Source organism: Pangasianodon hypophthalmus, chromosome 2 (assembly GCF_027358585.1).
Source record: "Pangasianodon hypophthalmus isolate fPanHyp1 chromosome 2, fPanHyp1.pri, whole genome shotgun sequence".
NCBI classification, from domain to species: domain Eukaryota; kingdom Metazoa; phylum Chordata; class Actinopteri; order Siluriformes; family Pangasiidae; genus Pangasianodon; species Pangasianodon hypophthalmus.
The window spans coordinates 3,787,907-3,814,759 of NC_069711.1; the positions used below are offsets into that span (position 1 = coordinate 3,787,907).

Here is a 26,853-nt window from a genome sequence, read left to right on the forward strand (position 1 = left end):
TTAGAAAGTGAAGTATATTATAAAGCAGAGGTATTGAAACTGTGGAGCGCGCGCCCCTAGTGGGCGGAGAAGGAATTGCAGGGGCGTGCGGGTGAGATGAAAAATAGCAAAAATAAACACACGCACACGGACACACACACCTCTATCTATCTATCTATCTATCTATCTATCTATCTATCTACAATCATTTATATATATGTATATATAATATGATTTGTATAGGTTTATATATACAGTTCTGTGCAGAAGTCTTAGGCACATGCAAAGACATGCTGTACAGCAAAGATCCCTTCAAAAATAATTAAACTAAATGTTTCTACATTTAAAAAAATATTATAAAGAGCAGTAAACAGTAATAAATGAAACAAAGTAAATATTTGGTGTGCTGATCCTTCGCATAAAAAAAAATAGTAGTCTCAGGTACAATGTGTGCAGTTTTATAAGGAAATGAGCTGTAAGTGTTACTGAGCATCTTGCAGAAGCAGCCACAGTTCTTCTGGAGACTTTGTCACACTTGCTTCTTATATTTGCAGCAAAACCCAGCAGCATTCATTATGTTTTTTTGTCTGAAAAGTGTCTTTTATGGAATCTGCTGCTTTCTTTACTGACATATCAACATTTTTCTGTAACATTTAATTTTGTGCTGGAAAACTAATGTTTGGAAATCTAAAATGTTTTTGTACTGAATAATGAATAATGTAGAAGTCATAAAATAAAAATCTATAACAAAGTTTGTACCAAAAAAAAAAAATAGGGTGCCTAAGACTTTTGCACAGTACTGTGTATGTATGTATGTATATATGTATGTATATATATATACACACACACACATACATACATACATACATAAACAACCGTTTCAGACTACATACGAACCTAACAGCGGAACGCAAAAATATCCCAAAAGAGTCCAAAAGTCTTCTTTTTTTTTCTAATAAAAACAATTTAAAAAAAAAAGTTGAGCCATGTGACTCTACATGTGAATCGGGAGCAGGACCATTTCTGAACATTTGGGGCCCTAAGTGACAACTTCATCAGCCCCAAATATTATATTATATTCAAGAATGAACAGAATTAATATTCATTATCTTGAATGAGGTTTACTAAACAGTTTACTATACAATAAAATAAAAACAGCTGAACAAAAGCTATATACACAAGGAATTAACTCTCTAAACAAGTAAATTATAATAGATAGACAGATAGATAGATAGATAGATAGATAGATAAAAAAAAAGTGAGGTAAAGAAAAATAACTATTTCAAAGAAATTGTTAATCAACTACATTGTACATATGTTGTTCTTTCGGCTGCTCCTGTTAGGGGTCACTACAGTGGATCATTGGGCCACATGTGTGATTCAGCACAGGCTTTATGCTGGATGTCCTTCCTGACACAACCCTCCCATTTTATCTGGGCTTGGGACCAGCACTGGTACACTCCTAGTCTGGGTTGGTTCCCAGCCCAGGAATTGAACCTGGGCCACAGGGGTAAGAGAGGGATCCTTAGCTGCTAGACCACCAGGGAGCACAGTGTACATCTAAGTAACTTTAACACTAAAATTTCTGCTCCTTTGATTTTTTTTTTTTTTTTTTTTGAAGCAGACCTTAGCTAACATAATATAGACATGACAGGAGGAAATATAGTCAAGCTGAACTTAGTTTAAAATGTACCTGCATCAATTTCAGTTGGTTTCAGTTGATTGACAGCATCCCAAAATATTTCACCTGAAAATGAGTCATATGTCACCTAATTTCGGAACAACTCCCAGAATCCCACGCCACAACCAAACACCCGCATTGAACTCCATTTCCAGAGGGAGGCAAGATGGCGGACTGAGTAGTCTACTTTTATTTGCGCCATAAATGAGTCCTGAGTTTACTCAAAAGCGATGTTTTTATACTCTACTTTTTGGTTTTATCTGACAGTTCAATATACCCAACACTGTTATATTCAAGTTGAAAAAGGTTTTTCCATAGTCCTTCCTTGCAATTGCATGTTTTAAGATTAGATAGAGGAACACAGTTATTTGATGGATACTCACCTACTGATCTCACATACAAAAGAGAAGGGGAATTGATTCAGACCCACCTACCCACCTTTATGGTAGTGGAACTGTTAACCATCTTATTAAAGAGGAATAATGTTGCTGGGATTTAATTTTATGGAACACAAATTCATTGTCAGTCAACTTGCTGACGATTCAACCCTTTAGAAACGAAAAACAAATGCAGATCCCCTTCTACAGCATTACATACTGTAGAATGTTTTTCCCAAAGCATCAGGATTACAGTTAAGTTTATCAAAATGTGAACTGATGTCTATTCACAAGCTACATTTAATCTCATTGTACAATATTCCAGTTAAAAAAAGAAGGTGAAATACTTGGGGACTACAATTTCAAAAGATGAAGAGAGCATAGAAATGTTGAATATTGACAAAAAATTAGAAAAATATAGAACAAATATGAATATTTGGTTGCAGATGGACATTACAATATTTGGGAGAATATTACTTATGAAAATAGAGAGTCTCTCAAGGTTAATTCACCCAGGTTGTTCATTGCCCTATTTCGACTAGAACAACAAAAGCAATTAATAAACTCAATTATGATTTCATTTGGAGAAAGAAATGCCACTATATAAGAAAAAAAAATTATATAATTAAAGAATACAGGGAAGGTGGGCTAAAGGCAATAGACTTTGATATCATGAATGGGGTACTGAAACTTGAATGGTACCAATCTCTTATTAAAAATGAGTATTCATACTGGTTTGTAGTTCTGTCTGGTTTATTTAAAAATGTGGAGGTATAAAAATTTTTATTACAGTGTGCTTTTCATAAACAAATCCTCTTGTATTGGAATATTGATATTGATATATATCCTTATGGAATATTCACTGTATATTATTTAAAAGAAAATCTTTTGTAAGAATGATAGCAAAAAGGGATTTGGTCAGTGTTGCACATTACAGATAAGAATAGCTGTATTTTGAGTTATAATGATTTCTGTATCCAATTCAATTTTAATTGTGGTGAAAAAGACTAAGTTATTAGAAGTACTTCTTTACCAATGATGGGAATGATAAAAGGGTTTTAATGTATTCTGTAGTTATTCCCAAGATATTTGATCTTAGTTTAGGCAAAATACATTTTTTTAGGTAAGCAATGTAGTAATAGGATTATAAGAAAATGTCTTGTGCAAGAAAGCTATCCTGGTCGTATAAGAAGAGATGACATTTTTCAACATTTCAGTAGGAAATCAGTGAATGATTTCAGAAACGAATATCTTGTATTTGCCCTTCCAACTAAATGTAAAGAAGTGCATTTTAAAATTATGTATATTTACCCAGCTAAGACTAAGACTTTCTGAGTTGTCCAGATGTCTAAGGATAAGATTTAATGGTGGATTCAAACACATGCCAAATTTGTATAATGATATAGAAACTGCTGACAATTTCTTTTTTCTATTTAACTTGGTTAATCCATTTCGGATTGAGGTATATAATTAGATAAAACAAAAGAAAATCTATTTTACATACTATTGCATGGGATGTGGTGAAATTTGGAGTACTTTTGGAGGACAAAAGTGTAAACTTTGTTATAAATTGTCGACTTCTTCTGTTTTGAAAACAGCACTCCAACTTAATGTCTTTAAAATTGCTGTAGTGGCTTTGGGGCTGCAGTTGCCAAGAGCACCTTCGTACTCAGGACTCCATCAGTGGACAGTGGATAGATTTTAACCAACCGGACTTCTTACAAAAACTGTGCTGAATTTACTGGTTGCACAATTGCACTATTTGTCCATATAGTACACAATAATAGAAGGGATTTATTTATAACTGCACTATCCGTTGCACCCAGATGAGGATGGGTTCCCTTTTGAGCCTGGTTCCTCTCACAGTTTCTTCCTCATATTGTCTCAGGGAGTTTTTCCTTGCCACCATCGCCTCTGGCTCGCTCATTAGGGATAAATTCACATATTTACAATATATTTTTTGTGAATCCATTTATTTCTGTAAAGCTGCTTTGTGACAATGTCCATTGTTAAAAGCGCTATACAAATAAAATTGAATTGAATTGAAAAAGCAGCTATCTTTATATATGGAGGCCTTAAAAATTATGTGAATTTATCAAGCCAGGAAATTATATGAGCTGTTTAACCATTTTGTTTAACCCCAACATTGTGTTATTATATTGTATTTTTTCTCTCTTGCTTTTACTTTTTGATTTTCTGTTGTAGCGAGTATGTATTATTAATAATTGTAAGTCAGTCTGTAATGCCTTGTACTGTATTTTCACATGTGTAAGATTTTAATGCTCTGATTTTAAAAGACTTTTTGCATGTTTTTTATTACGTTTTTTTGGATTTGCCCTTTGCTTTTTTGTGTGTTTATCAGCATGTTTGCATTAGTGATGGGTAGAACCATGCTTTTGAATCAGTGACACACTGAAAGCAAAAATGTTTCAGAGCTCCAAAGCATTTGACACCCAGCTCTACACTGACACCTGCAGGACAATGAAAGAAATCTTACAGCACTTGTCTGTGTTAATTGAGTTCGTCAGTGAGACACTTTGAGCACACAAAAACCAAACTTACTTATCTTGAATGTGTTTTGTGTTTCATCTGAGTCATTTCCATAAGAATTATGCATGTTACATGGAGACATGGAGGATGGCCCCACATGGCTAGCCTAAAGTTTGCTGTGAGATTGCTGGGGTTGGTACCACATGGATACCTTAAAGATGGCTGTGGATGGTCTCACTTGGATTTCTCTAAAGCTTTTCTGTGACTATCTCCATTGTTAAAAGTACTATATAAATAAAACTGAATTGAATTGAATTGAATAATACAGGCCTATACACTTCAGAATTCATCTTGCTGCTTTTGTCAGTAGTCACATGCCCACACATTAAGATGAGGTTTTATGGTTTGGTTTGGATCATGAGTAGTTCCTTCCCTTCTTCATACTCTTCTTTTCCCATCATTCTGGTACAAGTTGATCTTTGTCTCATCTGTCTATAGGATATTGCTTCAGAGCTGTATGGGCTTTTTTTTTTTTTAGACGTTTCAGCAAACTTTAATCTGATCTTCCTGTTTTTGAGAGTTACCAGTGGTTTACATCATGTGATAAACCCTCTAGACAGTGAGAACAAACTTGTCCAGTGGCATCAGACTGGCGAAGCGCAATTATGCAAAGAAAATCTCTAGCTGCTTCAAAGATGCATAGTGCCTGTGGTATCCAGGCCATCACAAACTACAAGATTCCACCACGTCGCAGATCCTGACACTGATGCCTTCCTCCCAGATGCACTCAACTCCTTCAATGCACAGTTTGAAACACTAAACACTATTCCAATGAGGAAATTTGGTCCCTTAAAAAAGGGGTAACCGCATATAAAAAGTGTTGTAATTCCTACACTGTTCACCTGATTTGGATATAAATAACCTCAAATTAAAGCTGAAAGCACTTTGAGCTCATATTCATTATTTAATTTCATCTCCAATATACTGTGGTAGACAGCTAAAATAAAAATAACTCTCAGTGTCCAAATATTGATGGACTTGACTGTTATTACACCTGTTCCTGGAAGGCCCCAGAGTTTGTTAGAGAACATACCTAAGAAGACAACATTATGAAGAGGTATCAAAACAAGTTTGAGACAAAGTTCTCTTTAAGTATCAATCAGAAAATCAAAAAAAAAGAAAATTGGGCTTCTTATTCTTGGTGAGCTTCTTATTATTGGGCTTCAGAATGGTACAGCAGGTTCCCTATTATCTGCAGGTTGCATGTTCAAATCCTGACAATGCCATAACTATCTGTGGCCAAGGGAGCAAAACGGGCCATGCTGTCTGGGTGGGAGTGGCATACTCTCTGTCAGACACAGCAACACTAGTCAGTTGTGGGTGTCTACGATCTCATGGGTGTGGAAGAGGGCAGACAGCACCCCATGCGTGAAGCTCCATGAGCAGCACTTTGAAAAGATGCCATTGTCTTTCACATGAATATGACACAACCACTTCAGTAGCCTTATAAGGATGGCATTAATCTGAAAAGCAAGCAAGGGAGCTGGAGAGACCACACCCCACACCACCCTCCTCCTGACTTTAATGCTATAAAGTGGTTACACAGTAGTTAAACTGGCTCCTTATGGGACATGATCTTTGCAGGCAGACAGTCAAGGGAAGGTTAGAAAGTAGCCCAAATTAAAACATTTCCATGTACATTTTGGTAAACTACATAATATAAATAAAATAATATCTTAATATAAATAATATCTTAAATGTAAAAATGTGGAACTGTATTATTGGCAGGAAAATGCAATTTCAGTCAAAATCCAATTTTCTGTCATTTTTGGCTGTTTTCCAGAATTCAGCCTCAGCAACAACCAAAGGGTTTTCCTAGACTGCCAGCCATACACAAAATTATACTAGAAGGGCCAAGTATAATTATTCTAAGAAGTGCAGTAAGCTCACCCTATTGGACTTCTTACAGTAATGTGCTGACAACAGCATTGTTAATATATTACTGTAAAAAAAAAAAAAAAAAGGCAGTGAAAAGACTAAACGCATGGTACATGAAAGAGGGGTGGGGGCACACACTGGAGTGGCCAATAAAATTTAAAGGATCACCCATGGACATTGTATTATACAGTAGTACAGAGATAAAATGCCACCTTTAAGCAAATAAAAACTGTGTATATATACAGAATACCATGCAGTAATACTGTATGTTGTTTGTTCTGACCTGAAATAATCTTGACATTCTAAATATACATGTCCCTTTGACCCAACATTACACAGTGCCTCTGGTATCATTACTATGTAAAAAAAATCCTGTGGGTCCAATACTGAACAATATCCCAAAGTGAACAAACCACTTAACTCCAATCACATACCCCGATCAGCCATAACATTAAAACCACCTGCCTAATATTGTGGAGGTCCCCCTTGTTTATATATATATATATATATATATATATATATATATATATATATATATATGAAATCATAAAATATGAAATGAAGACAATTATCCTGGCAATTTACTATATGTTTTTGTAACAGTTGGAAGAAGGAAACACATTAAACCAAGTAACACCTGGGGCTTTATTTAATTTATTTATGCTACATAGCCCAACAAGTTTGGAAGTCTTTTTACACCATAATAGACTGTTTGGCTAGTAATATTAATATTTTTCACATTATATAGAATTAACTATTTATTTATATTCATACAAAATAGTTAACCTATCTCCTTATGATATGGTAAAGGTTTGTGGCACTAGAACACAAAGAATTTATGAGCCAGATGAGTGGCTAAATCAGCCCACAAAGCCCTTAGAGTAAAATGCAGATAAATTGATGCAGACAACCGATACTCCATGTACACCTCTCAAAATAGGAAACTACTTTAAAAAAGTTTTCAGATCATATAAATAAATGGGAGGAAAGACTGAAAGAGTTGCGCCACACACATCCAAAAAGCTGTTCAATGAAAAGCAGCTACAAAATGGTCCTATGAGGAGTCCTTAGATGTCAGTGGTCATGTTTCAAACACTGAATTAATGGGAAAAAACTGTTTCATGGACAGATACTGAGAAAATATTCTTTATATATAGTGCATTTCTTTTACAGAAACAGTGCTGTGCAATAAAAGGCTTTATTCATAGCTTAAATGAAAGGATCTCTCTCAAAAAAAAAAATACATGAAAAAATGTTAAAATCAGAGGTCTTTCAATAGTACAGCAACTTTAAAGCCTAATGCAGCAGAATAAACAGTGTATAACATACAACAGAAACACACCATAAGATCTGAGCCATGCAATTGTCTGAAAGCCCTGTGGCTTAAAAATTCAGTCAGGTCCATTATTATTTGGACGCTGACAAAGTTATTGTTATTTTAGCTGTCTACCACTGCACACTGGAGTTGAAATTAAATAATGAATACAATTTCAAAGTGCAGAATTTCAGGTTTACTTTGAGGGTATTTACATCCAAATAGGGTGAACAATATATGGATTACAGTGTTTTTTATATGTCCCCTTTTTAAGAGACAATTAGTTGCTCAGCTGTTCCATGGCCAGGTGTGAATTACTCCTTCATTATTTCCTTTACAATTAAGCAGATAAAAGGTCTATAGTGTGGCACTTGCATTTGGAATGTATTGGTCTTAGGAAGTCCAAACAGCTGTCACTGCCAGGGAAGCAAGCCATCATTAGACTGAAAAATCAAAACAAACCTATCAAAGAGATGGCAAAAACATTAGGTGTGGCCAAATCAACTATTTGGCACATTTATATAAAGAAAGAATGCACTGGTGAGCTCTGGAGCACCAAATGGCCCAAAAGACCATGGAAAACAGCTGTGGTAGATGACAGAAAAATTCTTTACCTGGTGAAGAAAAAACACTTCACAACAGTTGGCTAGATCAAGAACACCCTCCAGGAGGTACACTATAAGGCCTAAAGCTTGTGGACACGTGACCATCACACCCATATGTGGGCCTTCCCCAAACTGTTGCCACAAATCTGGAAGCACACAACTGTAGGGGATGACTCTGTATACTGTAGCATTATAATTTTCCTTCACTGAAAGGGAAAGGGCCCAAATCTAAGGGGCCCAAACATGTTCCATTATGACATTGCCCCTGTGCGCAAAGCAAAATCCATGAAGACACGGTTTGCTAAGGTTGGAGTGGAAGAACACCAGTGGCTTGCACAGAGCCCTGACCTCAACCCCACAGAACACCTTTGGGATGAACTGGAATGCCAACTATGCCCCAGGCCTCCATGCCTTCCCAGAAGATTGGCGGTTATTATAACAGTAAAGGGGGAACTAAATCTGGGGGGGGGGGGGGGGGGGGGGGGGGGGCACATACGAGTGTTTTTGTCAGGTGTCCACAAACCTTTAGCCATATAGAGTAGGAGTATCTGGGTTAAAGTCAACAATCAAGAGAAGGGTTCAGCAGATTAAATACAGAGGATTTACCACGAGATATAAGACTGTTGGTAAGCCTCAAACACAGGAAGACCATAACAGAGTTTGCCAAAAACATCTAAAAAAAACTCTGTACAGTCCTGGAACATTATCATATTGGACAGATGAGACAAAGATCAATTTGTTCCAGAATGAAGGGAAGAGAAGGGTATGGAGAAAGGAAGGAACTGGTCATGATCCGAAGCATACCACCTCATCTTATGGCATGGGCATGTATGGCTGCCAATAGAACTTCTTTTGTATTTATTGATGGTGTAACTGCTGCATAATGAATTCCGAAAGTGCATAGGACTATATGATCTGCTCACATTCAGCCAAATGCTTCAGAATGCACTGGATGGTGCTTCACACTGCAGATAGACAATGACCTGAAACATACTTCGAAAGCAACCCAAGACAGTTGTAAGGCAAAGAAGTAGAATGGTCTGCAATGGCCAAGTCAATCACCCGACCTGAATCCAATTGAGCATGCGTTTCACTTGCTAAAGACAAAACTGAAGGAAAAATTCCCCAATAACAAGGGACTGAAGACAGCTTCAGTAAAGACCTGGCAGAAACACAGTATCTGGTGATCTGTGGGTTCTTTTCAGCCATCCGGATGTAATTACCCTTAAAACTGAAAGATTTTATTTTTTTTTAAACTGAAAATTAAAGCTGAAAGTTTGCATTTTGAAATCATTCTATTTAATTTTAACTCCAATATACTGTGGTAGATAGCTAAAATTACAACTTTCTCAATGTCCAAATATTTACGGAACTGACTGTACATAAGCAGTACTGTATACAGGAGAGGCCACTGGATAGGGTAGTGGTTGTCAAAGCTATAGCATAAACCTACTGTATAGTTTTTTCAGTTTGCTAAGTATTGCACATACTGTTGGAAGGACAAGTTTATTTCTGATGAGCATCTCCAAAGGAAATGGCAGCTAACCACACCACGTTTAATAAATCAGAAACTACAGCTGTGTCATCGCTTAGACAAGGTAGCTGTAGTAGATACACATTATAATATATAAACAAATAAAAACATAAATAATGCATTTATGGGGTTGACCTATAGCAGAAACAGCTCATTGTGGCAAACAAAAAAAATTTATGCCCTAGTTGGAAACATCAACTATCAGAAACACTATCAACTGTCAAAAGAAAAAAAGAAAGAAATATTAAAACCAACACTACAGGGAAGTTGATCTGCCCAAAGCTCAATATCAATATTGGAAGCATTTTTCTGACATCAGCCCTGTGCCTTACTCCTCTCCGATATAAATCAAGAACTTCATATATAAGGTTCGAGTTTATGGACAGATCATGGCTCATTATATATATATATATATATATATATATATATATATATATATATATATATATATATATATAATTTGTACAGTCTGTGCGACAGATGCATATGCAACACTTCAAAGAGCTTTTTAGTGTAAATGTAAGTAAATATAATAGGCTTGCAATTTCTGCACTCTGTCTAAACAAAACAGGCATAACTTAACTGACCTCAATTTAACTCTGCAGTTCAGATGACAGTATATCAGGTAATAACAGCTTGGTATGAATTTTTTAGCACTACTGTTTCTAAAATAGTTTAGTGAATGGCCTGAATGATGTCATTTTGTCACTACAGGGACAGTGCTTGGTTAATGTATTCCCCTAATTGTTTCTTTGCACATAAGGTGGAATATTTTTTCTTTTCATTTTACATAATTCAATGATCCAGCACTACCCAAATGATATGGCATTGCAACTGGATATTCAGCATCCAATACTTTTTTTGTTAAGTTTGTTTCATTCACAATGCATGCTGTCGCTAATCTCTTCTTTATCTTTACAGGAGTAACTTCCCTACAGTGACACCGATGACAAAGAACAACACAATTACAGCGATGACCCTGATGCTCAAGCCCTCCTCCTTCACTGTGACAGATGAAGGTGTGGAATGCTGAACTGCCATCCCTGTGTTCTTCCTCATCCGTAGACAATCATCTTCCTGCTGTGGAGGAAGTATAAGAGAAATAGGCACAATTATGCAGTGTTCTATAGTACCTAATACTTGATCCTTCATCTTGTCATGTTTCTATTCTTCAAGATATTACAAGTTATCTGCTAGCTAGTCTGTGAAACACAAACATTACCCTAATCTGTTTGTTTTCTTCTCTTAGTCGCTGCACCTCCACCTGAAGTCTTCTGCACTCTTCCATAATCCTCTTCACCTCGCCATCATCCAGACTGGACCCCAACTTCATGGACAACGTGGATGAATCCGATTTTAAAAAACTAGAGGAAATCATCTTACTGGTGTCCATGTCATGCTATTAACAGTTTGCACACATACACACAAAGTGTACTCATGAAATTAAGTCAACCAAATAACACACAGAAAGGCAACATACATGCATACTTTATAGAAATGCAAAATATAAAGTGAGTGTATATGTACAATGCAAAAAATCATGCAGATATGGGCCAGCAGCTTCAGGTAATGCTCACATCAACATCAGAATGAAGAAGAAGTGTGATCTCCGTGACTTTAACCATAGTATGGATGTTAGTACCAGATGGGCTGGTTTGAGTATTTCAGAATCTGCTGCTGTCCTGGGAATTTCACACAGAACAGTCTCTGGAGTTTAAACAGACTGGCGCGAAAAAACAAAAAACACAGAGTGAGCGACAGTTCTGTGGGTGGAAATGCCTTGTTGATAAGAGAGGTCAGAAGAAAATAGTCAGATGGGTTCGAGCTGCCAGGAAGGATATAGTAACTCATATAATCACTCTGTACAGCCGTGGTGAGCAGATAAGCACCTCAGCATGCACAAAACATTGAACCTTTAGATGGATGGGCTACAACAGCAGAAGACCACATTGGGTTCCACGACTAGAGCAAAGAGCAGAAATCTGAGGCTATCAGCACAGGCTCAACTGATAGCCTCAGGCTACATTTACATGACAACAATGTAATCAAAAACGGAAAAGTTTTTCTCTTGCGTTTTCAAAAAGTTTCACGTATACACGACGTTTTCAAAATGATTCACGTTCACATACCCGCGATAACGGCCAAAAACGCTGTATTACGTATGCCAGGCCAGTAGTCGGAGCTGTCACCTTGTTAGTAAACAGTACTTGTAGGGAAGTGACGATTAGAGCTCTTTGTGGGCGGGAGCTCCGTCGTTCTGATCCAAAAACGCCTTTTTAAGACATGTTGTCGGCGCTGATGTGTATTTAGAATTTGTCGTGTGTATATGATGCGTCTCCGCTGTTGGTTGTAATATTGGTGAAGTAAATCCACACTTTGCTGAAGAAGCGTTAGCAAACTCTTGAGCAGCAACATGTACTCCGCCATTGTTGTGTGTTTGTTCGCGCTTGCCTTTACAATAGACACATACTACGCACGCGCATGACATCACCGTTTTCAAAGATTCCCGTATTGGGTGTTTACATAGAGACGATAATGGCGGCGTTTTCAAAAACTTGCACTTTGAAACCCGTTTTCAAAAATATGCGTTTTCAGTCCCCGAAACGCCGTTGTCGTGTAAATGAACAGGCAAAACGCATAAAAGGTTTCCTGTCTGTATCATTCTCCTCTCATCTCTCTCATCAACAAGGTGTTTCAGCCTGCAGACCCTCTGCTCACAGAATGTTTTTCGCACCATTCTGTGTAAACTCTAGAGACTGTTGTGTGTGAAAATCCCAGGAGCTCAGCAATATCTGAAACACTCCGAACAGGCCATTTGCTACCAACATCCATGCTGCGGTTAAAGTCACAGAGACATTTACCAGAAGCTCTTGACCAGTATCTGCATGATACATACGTAATTGACTGATCAGACACTTGAATGAATGTGCAGTTGTACAGGTGTTCTTAATAAATTGGAAAATTGACATAAAATTCCATGGTACCTTGATAAGAGGGATCATACATTTTTGGTTTTTGAATAAAAGTACAGCACAATTACCGTTTTCTCATTCTCATTTGGCATTTCAAAGACACATCGCAGCTTGGAGTCCATCAGTTCCTCTGGCTTGGCCTCCTTCCACTGCATGAGAAAAGGAGAAAAATGGTTTGAAAGATGAAGGAGTAGACAGGAAAATGGTCTACAAGATTAATTAGGTCTTCAGCATTGGCTGAATGTTACACACATAAACTCTTCATAATTCTACACTTCTTATATAGTACATGCAGAATGTGACATTTAATCCTGAGCTAATTTGTCCCTTTTCACCATCCATATTTCCAGTTTGAAACAAAAGAACAAATTTTTCCTTTTTCCCCATTCATATCGTTGGTACAAGAAAAAGAACTAATTTGTCTCTTTTCCCTATCTATAATGGCAGAAGTCAGAAGCAGGTGCTTTAAGTCGATCCATCTTTTATTCTTTACTGGTAAGCTAGGATTCTGACCTTTGTGTACTACCTACTTGACTCTGTTGGATCTAGCCTTATGTCTCTAGTATTGTTGATTCTGTAGTGTTGTTTGGAAGTGTCTGTTGGTCTATGCTAATTAGCTCTCTCAGGTGTCTAATTAAGAGCAGTTTCAATCTCTTTATATTGTGAATTGTGGGCAAGGCTTACTAAGATATATTGAAGGCGTATTCTGTAGCAGTTAGAAGCAAAATACTGTAATGGTTAGAAGCAAAAATTTTATTAGATAGTGTTATGTTTAGTTAGTGTTTGTTAGCTATTCTTGTTTAGTTAGATAGTATTACCAGTTCCCTCTCAGCCCTACTTAAACTCACTGACCTCACTCCTGACTAGGCTGCTGACATGTGCCTCAAACCTATCTCCATCCTCACATCTCACAGACCCAGAAGTTCTCCTCCACAAACCAGAGGCCTAACTACCAGTAGCCTCATCAGTACCCTCCACTGTTATCTCAGTCTCAAACAGTGGTGGTAGGTGGGCTTTGAAACTGCCAGTTTGCCATACAGAAAGCAGACTCCATTTCGACTTTAACTTCCCATTACACTGTCCACTTTCTAGTGCTAATTGAGACCTGGATCACTCCATATAACATTTCTCCATTTCTCACACTTGACGAGAAACTGGTAGAGGTTTGTTATTGCCTTCAAGCCTCTTTCCCTGTTTCATCTGAACATCTCATCCTTCAAATTCCATGTAATTACAGTTACCTCTCTGATCAACCTTCTCATTATTGTCATCTACTGCCCTCCTGGGAGACTTTCTTGAAGAAATGGAGATGCTCCTCAGTCTTTTCCCTACTAACAGCACCCTCTCACTCTCCTCTGAGACGTCAACCTTCCCGCCGACAAGCTCCAGTCAGCTTGCCTTCTCTCCCTTCTGCATTCCTTCTCCTTGATATTCAACAGCTGCCCTCCCACACACAGGGAAGGAAATGTCCTGGACCTGGTCATCAATCACCCCTCTCCAGTTACAGACATCAGTTTTACCCTACTCCACATCTCTGATCATCTCTTGATATCCTTCTCCATCACCTTCCCTGTCCTGCCTAACATCAGCTGTCAATACCTCTCTCCCGCTCATCAAAACCGCCACTCTATGTCTTCATCCTCTGTAGCTTCATGCACCCTAACATCCTTTACCATCCGTTATTATCCTTTTCCTCTCTACTGCGGAAGTCAGCGACTAACACTTTCCTTTCTTCACTTTCCTCATCCATGGACCTCCGTGACCCTCTATTTTCCAAACCCAGGAAGATTTCTTGCTCTGTTCCTTGGCTATCAGATGTGTTGCTCAGCAATCAGAGAGAATTAAGAACAGCAGAGAGAAAGTGTAGGAAATTACAATTTATATGGATCTCATCTCTTACCACGGTCTCCTGTCCAAATTCTTATCTGATGTGAAATCTGCTTTATCTACAAGGAAAAGCTCAAAACATCTGGACAAGTTCCTCGCAAACTCCACATCTTTTTATCACTTCTTAACCCACCGACGGATCCTTCACCATCCTCCCTGGCTGCTGATACCACTTTTTTTGATGGGAAGATTGAAAAAAAATCTCCTAGACCCTCACTCTACCCTGACTCCTACACTACATGTTTCCCTACATGTTTGAGGAGGGGATTCCCCTCCTCTTTTGCTGACATGTTTTTCTCACTGATCAACAGAAGAGATCCTGCAAGTCATCTTGTCCTGCAATACCACCACCTACCCACCGGCTCCAATCCCTTCCACAATGCTAAAACCCTAGAACACACCGTTTACAATCAAGTGACCCAAAACAACCACCAAGATCCTAACTGGCTTCAAATTGGCACATTCCACAGAAACTGCCCTTGTGGCTGTCACTGAGAAACTCCATGCCACTGTCATCAGTCATCATCCTCCTTGACCTTTCAGCAGCATTTAATGCAGTCAACTACAAGACTCTTGTCCATCATCAAGAGTCTTGGAATTCATGGCATAGCATGGCAATGGTTTGTTTCCTACTTGGAGGGTCGGTCATATAAGGTGATCCACATCTCCTCCATGCAGACTCTCCACTGGTGTCCCACAAGGCTCAATGCTTGGTCCTCTTCTTTCTCCCTCTCTACCCGGTCTCTTAGTGAGGTCATATCCTCACATGGGTTTTCATACATCTGCTATGCGGATGACACTCAACTTATTCTCTCTGTTGCTCCCTCAGTCACTTATGTTTCTGCTTGTATCTCAGCATGTCTGGTAAACATCTCAACGTGGATGGCAGCTCATCAGCTAAAACTTATCCCAGTAAAACTGAACCTCTGTTCATCCCAGGTGATGCATCCCACTTCAGAATCTTGTCATCTCCCTCAACAACTCACACATCTCTCTTTCTGTAAGGGGATGCCGTGGATGACTGCGAAGGTACATGCGCTGCTGAGGATTCAAGACTCCACCTTCAGAGCAGATGACAAGATGGCCCTAAGAACAGCAAGGGCCAAACTGTCCTGGGCTACCAGAGAGGCAGAGCGCACACATGCGCAGAAAATCCACAGCCACTTCAAGGACAGTGGTGACGTGTCACATGTGGCAGGGCATCCAGGCCACCACCAACTACAGGACATTACCTACCTCCAGTGATGCCTCCTTTCCAGATGAGCTGAACAACTTCTATGCTCGGGTTGAGGCGCAGAATGACGTGGTGGCGAGGAAGCCCATCCCTCCTCTGAACAACCAGGTGCTGTATCTTACCATGGCTGACATGAAGAACACTCTATGCAGACTCGACCAATAGAAAGCTGCTGAACCAGACAACATTCCTGGCAGAGTGCTCAGAGGATGTGCAGACCAGCTGGTGGATGTTCTCACTGATATCTTCAATATCTCCCTGAGCAGAGCTGTTGTTCCAGCATGCTTCAAGGCCTCCACCATCGTCCCCATGCTGAAGAAGTCTTCAGTGTCCTGCCTCAACGACTACCGTCCCATCGCACTCTCACCCATCATTGTGAAGTGCTTCAAGAGGCTCATCATCAGGCACATCAAGATCCTGCTATCCCCCTCACTGGACCCCATACAGTTTGCATATCGTCCCAAGCGCTATAAGCAAACAGATGATGCCATCGCCACCACCCACCTGGAAAAAAGGACGCTTATATTTGAATACTATTCATAGACTTCAGTTCAACATTCAACACAATCATTCCTCAGCACCTGACTGGAAAGGTAAGCCTGCTGGGACTGAACACTTCCCACTGCAACTGGATCCTAGACTTCCTGACTGGAAGACCTCAGTCAGTCCTGAGCAGTCAGTCTGTCGGGAGCAGTATCCCCAGCACCACCACACTGAGCACTGGTGCCCCCCAGGGCTGTGGGCTCAGTCCACCGCTGTTCGCTCTGCTGACTCATGGCTTTGCAGCAACGCACAGATCAAATCACATCAAGTTCATCGATGACATGACCCATCCTCACCACATTCTACAGATGGACTATCGAGAGCATACTGAGCAGCTGCATCACTGCCTGGTTTGGAAATTTCACCGTTTCAGATCGCAAGACCCTGCAAAGGATAATGAGGACAGCCGAGAAGATCATCGGGGTCTCTTTTCCCTCCATCACAGATATTTACACAACACACTATAAAGCCACCAGCGTTGTAGATGACCGCACTCATTACTTCCCCCAAGCCATCAGACTCCTTTTTGCAATTTCTTTCTTGGACTGCCCTAAAACACCCTAAACAAAATACGGTAGTGATCACCTGTATTTTTGTTGCTAATTAGTTATGTTATGTTTACATTTACAAAATTTACTATTATATTGTATTCTCTCTTTGCACCTTATTCCACACAAAAGCTGTGTAGTGGTCAGCACTGCACTGTCTTTTACTGTGTCTATTGTCCTGTTTACTAATTGTTGTACTGTCTTGCGCTGTTGCACACGTTTGCACATCTGCACTTTATGTAGCCCTGTGTATGCCTTTGTAATCTTATTTAGTTCTATGTAGTCTCATATAGCTCTGTGTTGTTTATTCAGCACCATGGTCCTGGAGGAGCGTTGTTTCATTTCAATGTGTACTGTACCAGCTGTATATGGCTGAAATGACAATAAAGCAATAAAAACAAAAACATTGGGGAGCTACAAACCGAGGCAGCCATCCATGGTGCCATGTTCGAATAAAAATAAAAAAAATAAAAATAATAATAATAATCATCATCATGACTTACATTAATAAAGATTACAACATGGCGTGGGAAGTGGTAGCTCAGTGGTTAAGACATTGGACTTCTGATCTGAAGGTGAAGAGTTCAAATCCCAGCACCACCAAGCTGCCACTACTGGGCCCTTGAGCAAGGCCCTTAACCCTCAACTGCTCAGTTGTATAAATGAGATAATTGTAAGTCGCTCTGGATAAGGGCGTCTGCCAAATGCCATAAATGTAAATGTAAGATTAGTGAGACTGTTCCAGAAGAAGCCACGCAAGCCCAAGCCATGTCACTACCTCCACCATGCTTGACCAATAAGCATCTATGTTTTGGAACATGAGCAGATCAATTCCCCACACTTTGGAAGACATTTGGGTTTGAGATCAAAAAAATGAGACAGTAGATTAGAATTTCAGCTTTTACTTCTTGATATTTACATCTAGATGTGTTAAACACTTGGCACATGAACATGGCACCTTTTGTTTGAACCCACCCATTTTTCAAGTGATCAAAAATACCAGAACATGTGACTGACAGGTTTTTCTTTTTGTCCAGATGTGCCCTGTTAGATTGATTGTTTAAACAGTTAATAGCTCTGAATGTATACTGAATGTATATTTTAGTTTGAGCCCTGGGTTTTGCATTTGATTTGAAGATTGCATTTGTTGTTAAAAAGGATAAACCAACATGAAGAACAGAGAGCTGTCTATAGGAGAATAGCAGGTCATTTTGAAGCTGAGAAAAGAGGGAAAATTGATTAGAGCCATTGCACAAACATTGGGCATAGCCAACACAACAATTTAGAATGTTCTGAAAAAGAAAGAAACCACTGATGTACTAACAACCAGACATTGAACAGGACAGTAAAGGAAAACAACAGCAGTTGATGACAAAAACTGGGAGAGCCATGAAGAAAAACCCTAAAACAGTCAATGACATCACCAACAACCTCCACAGGGCAAGGGTGAAGGTATCACAATCCACCATTCAAAGAAGACTTCAAGAGCAGAAATGTAGAGGCCATACCACATGCAAACCAATCATCAGCTGTAAAAATCAGAACAGTGGGCCAGAAAGTTCTGGAACCAAGATTAATCTCTACCAAAGTGATGGAAAGGCCAAAGTGTGGAGACAGAAAGGATCTGCTCATGATCCAAAACATACAAGCTCATCAGTCAAGCATGGTGGAGGTAGTGTCATGGCTTGGGTAACTCATGATGACAGCAGCAGAATGAATTCAGGACTCTACAGAAATATTCTGTCTGCCAATTTACAGAGAAATGCATCCAATCTGATTTGGAGGAACTTCATAATGCAGCAAGACAATGATCCAATACACACTGCCAGCACAACAAAGGACTTCATCAGGGGAAAAAAGTGGAAGGTTTAAGGCTGGTCAAGTCAATCACCAGACCTTAGCCCAACTTAACATGCATTTCACCCCTAAATCTGGAATGGCATGTTCAAAAATCACATATGGGTATGAGGGTCAGGTGGCCGCAAATTTTTGGCCATATAGTATACATCATATTGTTACTGGTAAACTGTGATAATAAAATAGAAATATAACATTAAAGCTACTGCCAGTACACTGCTTATTCCACACACAGTTCTGAAATTTAGTCCCATGTTATAAAAGCCTTACTTTACTGCTTCTGGATGAGTACTCACCAAACCCTCCATGTCCGTCATGTCAGGTGGGGCCATTAAAGACTGCACCATAAACTTGTGCTTGCTCTTCTCGTTGGGGTCATAATCAAACGGTTGCAGCATAACTGCAAAAAAAGACATCAAAAATTAATTTGAAAATGGCCAAAAACAGTTTAACTACTAATCACTGATGAGTAAACATGAGGCAATTTTTTCATTCTAGCATTATCTGATGTCTTTTATGTGAGAAACATCAATTTGAATTGATCAGTTCAAAGATTATTTAACTAAAGAGTGTAAAAAAAAATAAAAAATAAAAATTTAAAATAAATAAATAAATAAATAAATTTACAGTGCTCATCATTTATCACCACGTGTCTTCCTTTCAGCATCATTCATACAACTAAACCATAACTTACATGCAGGGGGGTCACACAGCATAAAGGCAAAGAAAAAGCAAAATAAAATCTCAGTTGTCGACAGAAATGTAATGATAATCCTTAGAATTTTGTCATTTTTTTTTACCTCCATGTCATTTTATTATTTAAGCAAGCATTTTGGTTTGCCTTGTTCATCATTTAGTGTTAGCAATTTTCCACCCAGGTTTGTTTACATTCAGTATTACTGGCTATTTTAAATCGCAGGTTCTGGGGCATGCCATGTACATGGAGCGTGAACCTGAACTGTGAACTTGAATGGGCGAAAGCCATGTGCTAGTGACAGCCCCTTTTCAGTTGGTGCATGTTCTGTTGAGTTTTTGGAAGGGTGCCTAAAAGCATGGTGAAAAATAAACGAGAATACGAAACTGTGTTGAAAGCCACCTGTCTCCCGAGTCCTCTTTCCCATCCACACATGACAGGGTTCTACAGTAATGCTGAAAACAAGGGAGGAGGCACATTCTACACTTAGCGAGTTCTTCTAGTACTTCATAAGTCTCCACCGAACGCTACATCGGGCCCTCCTCGACCTGTGCTGTGAGCAATTGAAGGCAATTCAAGGCAATTGCTCAGGAGCAGGTCGAGAACCGAGGGGTGCTCCAGATGCTGCTGCAGCGCCAACGCCCAAGACGTCATTCTCCATGGATGATCTGGAAGCCTTTGAGGAGCTCTTTGAGCATGCAGCATCTGCACTGGGGTGGCCAGAAGAAAAGCAGACCCTCAACCTCCTCCCCAGGGGAAGCCCAACTTGTCATACAGCAGATGTGGTCCACCATGTATAACTAGAGTCCTAAACAGTGAAGAAGGCAGTGCTGCAACAGGTTGGTCAGACCACGGAGAAACACTGACAATGCTTCCTGGTCCTGGAACTCATGGAATTCGGCTGCCCGTTTGTCTTCTCACAGCAAGTCAAAGACTCCTGTTGGCAGGCTGAGAAGCAGGACACCAAGGGAATTCTTGAACTGGTGGTGCTGGAGTAGTTCATTGCATGGCTCCCTGCAGGAACTGTGAAGTGGGTTCAGTGCCACCGAACGGCATCCCTGGAGGAAGCAGCCCAGCTAGCGGTAGATCACCAGGAGGTGCTCACAGTAGCAGACTACTGATTCTCTCTTTGTGTCTTTCCCCCTCCTCCCGCTTTCTTCCCCCTCCAGTTCCAGCTTCCTGTGACTGATTTACCAGAACACCAAAACCGTCCCCCGGAACCTGGTTTCTGCATTGCTCCCCCCCTTCACATTCTTCTCATATGTCTCCCCCAGCTCAGTCTCACTCCACACAGGTAGAACCTTCTGTGCCCACCAGGACCAGGGCAATGGCAGGGTCGCTGACACGGCAGTGAAGCCGGGTATTTCCAGGATCAGTGTTCCCTCATGGAAGCAGATGGTTGCAAGGAAAAACTCCCTGAGATGATATGAGGAAGAAACCTTGAGAGGAACCAGACAATGTTTCCAATATATTTGGGAAATGAAGAATCATTCGTCAGCGTACATGACAAATGTCTTGATATACATTTTGATTTCTATGTATATTGGAAATAATTATGATTAACAATTACAATTATGAGAGATACGAACGCAAGCTTCATTCTCTGCAATTTACCTTAAAGTGCCAGCTGCCTCTCTCTTTATCATACAAAACAATTTTAGAAGAAAAAAAGCAAAAATGAAAGGAGATTTTGGTTGTTAGTATTGATCACATCTCATGAGACAACATTAATTACAGATCTGAACCTCCATGTTGGTCTACTATTTTGATTCAAAGCCAGAGGAAAGAAATCTAGTTGCAGAAACAAATAAAAGGGGACAATGTCCCTTAAGAAAAGTATATTCTTAAGCAATCGCAACAAAATGTTTTCAGGCATTTCCTTAAAAGAAAAAGTGCAGTTTTTCCATCATTAAGGTAATACAATATGAAAAGATTTATATGAATAAAATACTTATATTTTTAAGAAGGTGTCTAGTCTAGTGATATTGCAAAAAATTGCAATATAATGTATTGCATAAATTAGAACTTTTAAAAAAGTCACAGAAACTTGTGTTCTTCCTCCTTGCAGTACCCTTTAAGATCTCTGATATTCCCTGTGCCTTATTTTGTGAAGTTGGCCAAGGGTTCAACTGTTGGTCATTAAAAGAGTTATAAATGTCCAGCTAAGATGCATACTGCAATAAAAGTAAAGGCTAATAATAATAAAAATAATAAAGGCTACATTGTGATGAAAAAGGCCTACACTGTGGTGTAGCAAACATGAACTGGTCTTGTTAATTGTTCATGTAAGAAAAAACACATTTAAAATGTTTCAGGTTTGCAAATGAAATAACTGAATTCAAAGTGATATTGACTTGAATTGGTATTCAAAAAAAAAAGATTAGCTGATTTTAATTTAAAACTTTTAGATGCAAGATCATAAACTATCAAAATAAGCTCAGCTGGATCAATTGGTTTATTTACCAGAGACATTAACTGAGGTTCCAGCTTCAATCACTCCACTGTTCGGACGCACACAGTAGCGACGTGGAGCAGTTGTCTTCACTTTAAAGCACACATTCCCATCTGTGGGGTTAGCAAGCTTTAGGGTCGTGGTCACCACATCTGTAAATGGACCTAAAAACACAGACACAGGACAATTAGATGCTTTTGTAAAAGCTGCAACTGGGTGAGTACCACACCGCTCAACCTTTGTCACTATGGTTTAGTCAAATCACTAGTGTAGAATATATAATTTATATATCATAATGTTGGTGTGGAAGAACTCTACTGGCCTACACAGTGCCCTGACCTCAAACCCACTGAACACCTTTGGGATGAACTGGAACATGGCACCAGGCCTTCTCACCTGACATCAGTATAATATAAATCCCCTTATAGCTGAATGAGCACAAATCCAGTCATGTTCCAAAATCCAGCGCAAAAACATGTTCTCTTGTCTCCTATCTTTCTATCTGTGTACACTCACGGGAAAAAGTACACCCTCCTTCAATTCTTTGCTTTTATTTATCTTGGCCTAAATAACAATTGTTGTGTCATCACCACCTTCTATAAACAAACAAATAACCTCTAGTGACTCAAAAAAAAAAAAAGAATTTCTTTAAATAAAAAATTTTCAATATGTAGTCATTTTTCTCCAAAAAGTAAACCAACATTCAGAAATCAGTTGGTGAAAAAATAAGTACACCCTATAATTCAGCAACATATAACGTGACCTATATATTTTCTGTAGAATTTTATCATTCTCACATTGTTTTGGAGAAATTTTGGCCCACTCTTCTTTTACAGCACTACTTCAGCTCACTGATGTTTGCGGGCATTCATTTATGCACAGCTCACTTCCCGCCACAGCATCTCAATGGGGTGAGGTCTGCAATTTGACTTGGCCAATCCAACACCTTCATTTTTTTCTTCTTCAGGCATTCAGATGTCGATTTGCTGTTGTGCTTGGGACAGGTGGGCTTCCTGTTGCATGACCCACTTTTGGCCCAGCTCAAGCTGTTAGACAGATGGCCTCACATTTGTCTCAATGATATTCTGTTATAAAGTGGAGTTCATCATTGTCTCAATGACTGCAAGTTTCCCAGGTTCTATGGAAGCAAAACAAGCCCAAATCATCACCCCTCCACCATAATACTTGATAGCTGGCATGAGGTGTTTGTGGTGATACACTGAGTTTAGTTTTTGCCATGGTGCTGTACATGATGACCAAACATCTCCACCTTGGTCTCAACCTTTCTGGTTTGTTCAGATGAAATATTGCGAACCTAAGTCATGCTGCCATATTTTTTTTTTTTGGAGAGAAGGGGCTTTTTTTATTTTTTTTTAGCCACCCTTCCATAAAAGCCAAACTTTTCAGTCTTTTTCTGATTGTGCTGTCATGAACATGAACATTTAATGTGCTCACAGAAACTGGTAGGTCACATGATGTAGCTCTTGAGTTTTTCTTTATATCTCTGAGCATTAAACGGTTTGTCCTTGGACTGAATTTGCTGGGACATCCACTCCCGGGAAGATTGGCAAGTGTCTGGTAGGTTCTCCATTTGTAAACAATCCTTCTCAGTGTAGAATGGTGAATATCAAATTGTTTAGAGATTGCCTTGTAACCCTTCCCAGACTGATAAGCAGCAACAATTGTTTCTCTGTGGTCATGGCTTGGCGTGATATAGTCTCCTCCAGAACATCAAACTGCCAAAAGCTCTGCTTTTGTCTAGTCTAGCTCCTAATTATTCTCTCAATGCTTGTGGAAGTAGGAATGGTGTACTTATTTTTTCCCACTTGGTTTCTGAATGTTTACTTTTTGGGAAAAAATTAGTACATATTGAAAAATTTTACATACATTATATATATATATATATATATATATATATATATATATATATATATATATATATATATATATATATATATATATATATAAAGAGAGAGAGAGAGATTTTCTGTAGTCATTTAAGGTTATTTGTTTTTTTTATAGTGGTTGGTGAGGACCACACAATTGTTATTTAGGCCCTAATAAATAAAAACATAGAATTGAAGGAGGGTGTACTTTTTTCCTCCATGACTGTGTGTCACTGCACCTGTGAGAGAAAAAGCATATATACAGTCCCCTCCGAAAGTACTGGAACGGCAAGGCCAGTTCTTTTGTTTTTGCTATACACTGAAGACATTTCAATTTGAGATCAAAAGATGAATATGAGACAATAGATTAGACTTTCAGCTTTCATTTCCTGGTATTTACATCTAGATGTGTTAGATGTACAACATGGCACCATTTGTTTGAACCCACCCATTTTTCAACTGATTAAAAATGTGACTGACAGGTTATTCTTCTAACTACTAACAGATTGGAATTCAGTCAAGTACTGTGGTGGTAGTGTCATGGCTTGGGCTTGCATGGCTGCTTCTGGAACAGGCTCACTAATATTTATTGATGATGTAACTCATGACAGTAGCAGCAGAATAAATGAAGAAGTTTACAGAAACATTCTGTCTGTCAAGTTACAGAGAAAGTAATCCAATCTTCATGCAGCAAGACAATGACCCAAAACACTTTGCCAACACAACAAAGGACTTCATCGGTGGGGAAAAAAGTAGAATATTTTTGACTGGCCAAGTCAATCACCAGACCTTAACTCAACTGAGCATGCAATTCAACTCCTGAAAAGGATACTGAAACTGAGGAGATAATATACGCTTCAGAATTCATTCTGCTGCTTTGTCAGCAGTCACATCATCAATAAATATGAGGGAATGAGTTCCATTAACAGTCATACGTGCCCACGCCATAAGATGAGGTGGTATGCTGCTGATCATGAGCAGTCCTTTCGCTTCTCCATACTCTTCTCTTCCCATCATTCTGGTACAAGTTGATCTTTGTCTCATCTGTCCATAGGATGTTGCTCCAGAACTGTACAGGCTTTTTTTTTTTTTTTTTTTTTTACATATTTGTGGCAAACCTAATCTGGTCTTCTTGATTTTGAGGCTTATTAATGGTTTATATCTTGCAGTAAACCTGCTGTGAGACATCTGGTGTTCTCTTCTCTTAATTGTTGACATTGACACAGATAGGTCTACCTTGTGGAGGGTGTTCTTGATCTGGCCAACTGCTCTTCTGGGAAAGAATTCTTCTGTAATCTACTACAGTTGTTTTCTGTGGTCTTTCAGGCCTTTTGGTGGGCCTGAGCTCACCAGTGTGTTCTATCTTTTTAGGAATGTACCAAATAGTTGATTTGGCCATACTTAATGTTTTTGCTATCTCTCTGATGGGTTTGTTTAGATTCTTCAGCAGCCTATGATTGCTTGCTTCTCTTGGAAATTCATAGTGAGAGTTAACAGCAGCAGATTTCAATTTACTGTTTTATTTTGGGTATACTTAATAACAAGATTTATTTAGGAGCTTTGAAAGGTCCTCTTGAAAACATCTGTACAATGTCTTAGAAAAAAAACTTAAACCAATGCAGAAAACCAATTTTTGGTGGTTTTGTCATAAAATTAAGAAAAGAAATCCATCATAAACTGCTCATGCTCATGCTCATCCCTGTAGCTATGGATCCACTGTGTTTCAAGAGTGACCAGGCAAAGCAACAGGATCAATTGTTTTAAAACCTCTTTCAGGTAGGAAAGAACAAAATTCCACCTTCACTGTTTGATATTATTATTCCACCTACGTAATATTTCGATTAGTACTGACAAATTAATATCCAATTATGCATTCATGTAGGCTTTTGTAGGCAAAAGTCAACAACAGCCCATTTTCAGACCATTTTCATTGGTCATGTCATATTTGTTTGGATTCCAAATGCATGTGTGTGTGTTAACCCACAATTCTGTTATTGGTTTTAATACTGATACATTTAACAGATTTCACACACAGCACAGTAGCACAGATTCAACTCTGTATGACTGTTATCATGTATAAACAGCTTGTTTGATCCGGAGAACCAATAACCCTCTTTGAATATCGAGTGTCTAATGGAAAGACCACAGTGGGCCTAGCTAATGTTGCTCCATTGTGGACACAGATACATTTACCAAGCTAGCTAGCTCTGTGAGCAGTTCCTGCTAACGCTAACATCGCATACCTACACTTAGCTGTATGGCTAGGACTCTTACTATCAACTATGAAGTAAAAGACCTTTTTGTCATTTAGCATGCAAGCTAACGTAAACCAACAGACGACATTCGCATCGTTGTACATTTAATCCAAAAACTGAGGCCTATCATGAACGCCATGTCACAGACAACCTTCCTTGCAGTAAATGACCTCCTTAGCTTACTTCCAAACCTATATTTATGTATCTATATATATCCATACGTTTAGTCTTCTAGGTGTGTAACTCACCTCGGAATTTTAGCTCGTGTTGAGGCTCGAGAAGCAGGATCTGCTCTGGCCTGGCCATGTCCCCGCGGTTCGGGCGGTAGCGTTACCTCACTACACAAACAGTCCTGACAAGACTCCCTAACAACCTGCACTTGACTTTCAGTTCACTATGCTCAAAACACTTAACGTTTCAAGCAAAGCACGATATTTAATGAATCCTGCAATGACAACAGATTGACACAGAGCTCTGGCCGAGCTGGAAATGCTGTGATGATGCGGTAGGAAAAGCGGCGTAAGACAGACTCGCCGTGACGTCAGACTGACGGTGAGCGACAGCTGGTAAGATGCTGTAGTCTGCTCTGGACAGCCACAGTGCAAG

At 39.1% G+C, this 26,853-nt stretch overlaps 1 protein-coding gene across 4 annotated transcripts; it reads right to left on the reverse strand.

Annotated features, from left to right (window-relative positions):
- Positions 1 to 7,091: 7,091 nt before the first annotated feature.
- On the reverse strand, positions 7,092 to 26,796 carry vapb (VAMP (vesicle-associated membrane protein)-associated protein B and C). 4 transcript variants are annotated; one of them, XM_053227775.1, is made up of 6 exons: positions 26,496 to 26,796; positions 22,118 to 22,270; positions 19,257 to 19,360; positions 12,960 to 13,040; positions 11,142 to 11,246; positions 7,092 to 10,996 (listed from the first exon to the last, which is right to left on the reverse strand). In XM_053227775.1, exons 1-6 carry the CDS (start codon positions 26,551 to 26,553, stop codon positions 10,835 to 10,837), a joined length of 663 nt encoding a protein of 220 aa, XP_053083750.1. In that variant the 5' UTR covers positions 26,554 to 26,796; the 3' UTR covers positions 7,092 to 10,834. The 4 variants fall into 4 exon arrangements, with proteins under 4 accessions (XP_053083750.1, XP_053083743.1, XP_026801466.1 ...); XM_053227768.1 differs by having other exon boundaries at positions 7,092 to 10,999; positions 26,496 to 26,792; XM_026945665.3 differs by having other exon boundaries at positions 11,142 to 11,318; positions 26,496 to 26,791.
- Between the last annotated feature and the right edge of the window lie 57 nt (positions 26,797 to 26,853).

Bases quoted from the DNA above. Each gene is read 5' to 3' on its own strand.
- vapb (XM_026945664.3), bottom strand. From the start codon at position 26,553: ATGGCCAGGCCAGAGCAGATCCTGCTTCTCGAGCCTCAACACGAGCTA. The intron at 19,361-22,117 runs GTAAATAAACCA...CTTTTTTTGCAG, and splicing joins AACCTCAGTTAATGTCTCTG to TTATGCTGCAACCGTTTGAT. The intron at 11,319-12,959 runs GTAATTGTGCTG...AACTGTTAATAG, and splicing joins CAAATGAGAATGAGAAAACG to CATGACATGGACACCAGTAA.